The following is a 6,223-nucleotide window of genomic DNA, read 5'->3' as shown; positions in this document are numbered from 1 at the left end:
CGATTTTCACGAAATTTAACACACATCGTTCTAGACTTAATTCAATACGCTGTGACAAATTTCGTGCAAATCGAAGGATATATAGGGACTTTGGTGCACTATTTACCTAAAATCGGACGAAAATATATATGGGAGCTATATCTAAATCTGAACCGTTTTTCACGAAATTTTACACATATTTTTCTAGGCTTAATTCGGTACGCTATGCCAAACTTCAAGCAAAACGAAGGATATATAGGGACTTTAGTGCACTATTTACCTAAAATCTGACGAAAATATATGTGGGAGCTATATCTAAATCTGAACCAATTTTTCCCAATTTCGATAGGGTTCGTCCTTGGGCCAAATAAGTGAACTGTGAAAAATTTCATCCAAATAGGATCACAAATGCGACCTGTACTTTGTTAACAAAAATACATGGACGGACGGACGGACATGCATAAATCGACTTAGAAAGTAATTCTATGCATATTCTGAAAAGGAACCATGTGTCTATCTCGTTTCCTTTTGCCTGTTACAAACATATGCACAAAGACATAATACCCTGTACCACAGTGTGGTGAAGGGTATAAATACTAGATATCGTTTATGCTGTTTCGATTAAAATGGTATTATTTTTTGTAATATATTTAAAATTATTCTTTATATAACAGTTTAAATTGTAATATCAATTAATTATGAATAATTTAAATCAGTATATTAATTTTTTATGAAATACACCAACGAAATATTCTATTCAAATAGAAAATCATAACATACCATAACATATTTAGGGTTTTAATCAGATAAATATCGTTTATGAAGCCTTCTCGGGAGTTCTGTTTATAGATAAAATGATGACCGTTACACATATAAACCTTTTGGACTCAGTTTAATCATTGTTTAATTGTAAGATCTGACAACTTTTAAAGAAGCCAGTATAAAAAAACATTTGTGTAGGGGTCTGTTAATTAATTTTTATAGGTTTAGTATTGGTTTATTATCCCGTTAGAACAAAGGGGATACATTTATATAGTTCTCAACGATCTGCCAGCTATCTCCACTTTATGAAAAACAACTAAATGAATCGAAAATACTGCCCTTTAATGATAATCCTACATGCAGCGATCAACAAATATGACAATCATATGACAAATATTTAACGCATTTTTTTTCATTTAAACAATGTGTGTTGTTTTTAATTAGGGAAGCACAACAAAACAAAACATCAATTAAGCGTTTTGATTGTTAACTAAATGACCAATTGAAAACATTTCAAAACAAATTTAGCAATCGCTTACAATGGCATCGTTAAAAATGTGCAACTCAAAACAACTGCAATAATGAAATGGAAATTAATTTTTGGCAGCTATGTGCCTACATGTATATAATTACATACTTATACTGAATAGAATGGGGAATTCTAAAAAGGGTACAAATAAACATAGCCGGCGACTGTGTATGACCAAAAGATTTAAAAATTAAAAAATATAATTTTCTGGCTTAACAGTTTCTCATGCGTAGATTGTTTTTATACCCTTTACCACACTGTCTTTGTGCATATGTTTGTAACAGGCAAAAGGAAACGAGATAGACCCATAGTTCATTTTGATAATATGCATAGAATCACTTTCTGAATCGATCTATTCATGTCCGTCCGTCTGTCCGTCTGTTGGTGTTAAATTGTAAACAAAGTACAGGTCGCATTTATAGTCCGATTTGGCTGAAATTTGTCATAGCTCATTTGTTTGGCCCAAGGACGAACCCTATTGAAATTGGGAAAAATCGGTTCAGATTTAGATATAGCTCCCATATATATATTTTCGTCCGATATAGGCACCAAAGTCCCTATACATCTTTCTTTATGCACGAAATTTGGCATAAAGTACTGTATTCAGCCTAAAATGACGTCTGTAAAGTTTCGAGAAAATCGGGTTAGATTTAGATATAGCTCCCATACATAGTTTCCTCCGATTTCATGTAAATGGTGCACCAAGGTCCCTATATATCTTTCGATTTGCTCCAAATTTGGCATAACGTACTGAATTGAGCCTAGAGTGATGTCTGTCAAGTTTCGAGAAAATCGGTGCAGATTTAGATATAGCTCCCATAGATAGTTTCGTCCGATTTCATGTAAATGGTGCACCAAAGGCCCTATATATCCTTCGATTTGCACGAAATTTGGCGTAACGTACTGAAATGAGCCTAGAATGATGTCTGCCAAGTTTCATGAAAATCGGTTTATATTTAGATATAGCTCCCATATATAGTTTCCTCCGATTTCATGAAAATGGTGCACCAAAGTCCCCATATATCTTTCGATTTGCACCAAATTTGGCATAACGTACTGAATTGAGCCTAGAGTGATGTCTGTCATGTTTCGAGAAAATCGGTCCAGATTTAGATATTGCTCCCATATATAGTTTCGTCCGATTTCATGTAAATGGTACACCAATGTCGCTATATATCTTTCGATTTGCACGAAATTTGGCATAACGTACTGAATTGAGCCTAGAGTGATGTTTGCCTTGTTTCGTGAAAATCGGTCCAGATTTAGATATAGCTCCCTTTTAATATAGATTTATTTTAAGTAATTGACGCACCAAGGAACCAATAGGCTGATAGGAACGAAACGTTCTGAAATTAGTATAACCTAACCTGTGACAAATTTATTTGAAATCGCTTAATATTTGGATAGAGCTTCCATATATATTTTCGCCCGATTTCAAGTAAATTGTTAGTCAGTTGGACATCAATTTTTGCACAACTTACAAAATTGAGCATAGAATTACGCTGTTGCGTTTTCTAGAAGTACAGACATAGCCCAACGGATGACCTATTTATATTTGTTTGAAGTCGATTTACATACTTTATGGATAGATCTAGGTAGATTCACATTTACATAAATATCACATATTTTATTTCATTCAATTTCATGTTAATAGTCCTGTTTAATATACCCATAGTGGTGAAGGGTATCATATAGTCGGCCCCGTCCGGCTTTACTACTTTCCTTACTGGTTTTTGAATCAAATGTTGTTTGAATAATCCTTAATTGTAGTCATTGAAAAATATTCTATATAGGAACTGAATATTCACGCTTAAGAAACTGATTGATTGGTCGAAAAAATTGCTGAAATTTTTATTTTCCCGGCAGTTACTTCGTAGCCATGTAATGTAACGAATTTATGTCTTTATTTGAAAAAAATATTAAATGAAATAATTATCCTTAATTTTTGCTTTACATTTTGTCATCAATACGTCTGAGCCCTTGATGGTCATTCAAAGAAAACAAAACAAAATAAAAATTTAAGTCGGAAGCACTAAAATAAATTGTTCGCTAAACCCTCATAGCATGATGGACATCTATTAAAGTCGTGAAGATGACAATAATTGGTACAAGATTGTTGCATTTCTTTTGTTTGTTCCAGTCGTCCATTCTCTTTGATTGTCACATTGATGGTTGATTGTTTGGCGAGAAAGAATGATCCAGAAACACACAAATAAATACAATTGCAACTTTTTTTCCTATCCTCCATCAGCATGCATCCCACTATATAATAACAATTTCAACAACACAACAATAACATCCAACATACACTCACGCACACACATACAAACTTACGCATTCCCATTTACTATTATAGCCTGCCCAGGTTTCAATGCTTGCAATGCTTGTTTTGTATCTGGGGGCCTAACTAACTAACTGGAGGGCTATTCATGCAATTCATACATATATACAAACCGACATACATACGTACATATCTGGGCACACACTTAAGTTCTTTGTACGATTTATTAGTTTGTTGTGTTGCCGAGCATTTTGCTGTGGGATTTGCGCCACATGCGCCAGCCTATAAAAGTCATGAACCGAACATGGATTAGCATCAGTTCTAAACGGATCAAGCTCAAGTCAACACAACTCGTGCTTAAACAACTCTGCCAACACACAACCCAAACTTGTGATTTATACACCAAGCGTCAAAACAAAGTACCAAGCAAAACAAAATGAAAGTAACAGCTGTTCTATTGTTGGCTCTCTTTGCTGTGGTAAGTATTTCGAATGAGATTCCTTTTTTCTCTTTTCTTATCCTATCATCCGATTTCCACACAGGCCTCCGCTGACTACAAACTACGCACCCAAGAGGATCTAATGAAGGCCCGCAAGGAGTGCATGGAAGCCAAAAAGGTCACCCCCGAAATGATTGAGAAATACAAGAAATTCGAATTCCCCGATGATGAGATCACCCGATGCTACATTCAATGCGTTTTCGAGAAATTCGAACTGTTCGATGCCAAGGATGGCTTCAAGAACGACAACTTGGTAGCCCAATTGGGTCAGGGCAAGGACAACAAGGACGAAGTTAAGGCCGATGTTGAAAAGTGTGCCGACAAAAATGAACAGAAATCCGATTCCTGCTCATGGGCCTTCCGTGGCTTCAAGTGCTTCATTGCCAAGAATTTACCCTTGGTCATGGATAGCTTGAAGAAGAACTAAGTTGCAGCGCCGCCAGGCAGTTCTTCAACTTTCGTCGCCAGCCGATGGAAGTTCTATTCCTTTTTTTCTAAATATTCTTGTATGACTCCGAATCGGAATATAATATGATACAATCGAAACACAACCATTAAGAACAACAACACCAACATCAACAACAAAAATTGTCCTTAATTGAAGAACCAAGAACTTGTGCAGCAACAACAACAACAACAGTAACAACAACAAGAACAATAACAACCAATGGAGATAATGAATCATCAGAAACGTCCTACAATCGTCATTTTTCTCATATCTTACTTCTTCTTATTACTTTTATGTTTTATTTTTTTGTAATTAAGTATTTAATGCAACCGAAACCAACAACAACAATAACAACATAAATTTTTGTTTAATGTTCGTTAAGTTTAAATAAAATAGCAAAGAATAAAAACCAAAGCACACATTTCTAAAAAAAAAAATCAAAAAACCAACTATTTTTTTATTTCTAAAAGGAGGCTCAGACCAACGAAGTGATCCTCAGAGGATTTTTATTTTCATAGAATATAATTGGCCAAAGCGTGGATTTTTAAAGACTAATTCTGCCCAGAATATCACCGCTATAGGCGTGGATATTTATAGACTAATTATGCCCAGAATATCACAGCTAAAGCGTGGATTTTTACAGACTAATTCTGTCCAGAATATCACAGCTATAGGCGTGGATTTTTAAAGACTTATTCTGTCCAGAATATAGGCTTGGATTTTTACAGACTAATTCTGTCCAGAATATAGGCGTGGATTTTTACAGACTAGTTCTGTCCAGAATATCACAGCTATAGGCGTGGATTTTTAAAGACTAATTCTGCCAGGAATATCACCGCTATAGGCGTGGATTTTTAAAGACTAATTCTGCCAGGAATATCACCGCTATAGGCGTGGATTTTTAAAGACTAATTCTGCCAGGAATATCACCGCTATAGGCGTGGATTTTTAAAGACTAATTCTGTCCAGAATATAGGCGTGGATTTTTACAGACTAGTTCTGTCCAGAATATCACAACTATAGGCGTGGATTTTTATGCCCTTCACCACACTGTGGTACAGGGTATTATGTCTTTGTGCATATGTTTGTAACAGGCAAAAATAATTGAGATAGACCCATGGTTCCTTTTGAGAATATGCATAGAATCACTTTCTAAGTCGATTTATGCATGTCCGTCCGTCTGTCTGTCTGCCTGTCTGTCCATGTTAAATTGTAAACAAAGTACAGGTCGCATTTATGATCCGAATTGGATGAAATTTGGCATAGGTCACTTATTCGGCCCAAGGACGAACCCTATTGAAATTGGGAAAAATCGGTTCAGATTTAGATATAGCTCCCATATATATATTTAACCGATTTAATGTAAACGGTCCCTATATATCTTTCGATTTGCACGAAATTTGGTACAGGCTAATCATTTAGGTCTATAATGATGTCTGCCAATTTTCGTGAAAATCGGTCCAGATTTAGATATAGCTCCCATATATAGTTTCGTCCGATTTCATGTAAATGGTGCCCCAGAGTCCCTATATATCTTTTGATTTGCACGAAATTTGGCATAACGTACTGAATAAAGCCTAGAGTGATGTCTGCCAAGTTTCGTGAAAATCGGTCCCGATTTAGATATAGCTCCCATATATAGTTTCGTCCGATTTCATGTAAATGGTGCCCTAATGTTCTTATATATCTTTCGATTTGCACGAAATTTGGTATAACGTACTGAAT

At 35.3% G+C, this 6,223-nt stretch overlaps 1 protein-coding gene across 1 annotated transcript; it reads left to right on the top strand.

Annotated features, from left to right (window-relative positions):
• Nucleotides 1-3,938: 3,938 nt before the first annotated feature.
• LOC133337483 (general odorant-binding protein 99a) lies at nucleotides 3,939-4,478 on the top strand. Its single transcript, XM_061545703.1, has 2 exons — nucleotides 3,939-4,029; nucleotides 4,094-4,478. Exons 1-2 carry the CDS (start codon nucleotides 3,988-3,990, stop codon nucleotides 4,475-4,477), a joined length of 426 nt encoding a protein of 141 aa, XP_061401687.1. The 5' UTR covers nucleotides 3,939-3,987; the 3' UTR covers nucleotide 4,478.
• The last annotated feature ends 1,745 nt before the right edge of the window (nucleotides 4,479-6,223 follow it).

This window comes from Musca vetustissima, unplaced genomic scaffold, assembly GCF_032173495.1.
Source record: "Musca vetustissima isolate MV318-11 ecotype Yass unplaced genomic scaffold, APGP_CSIRO_Mvet_v1 utg5354, whole genome shotgun sequence".
NCBI classification, from domain to species: domain Eukaryota; kingdom Metazoa; phylum Arthropoda; class Insecta; order Diptera; family Muscidae; genus Musca; species Musca vetustissima.
Note: the sequence above shows the minus strand (reverse complement) of the source record. Positions and strands in the feature narration are given on the sequence as shown.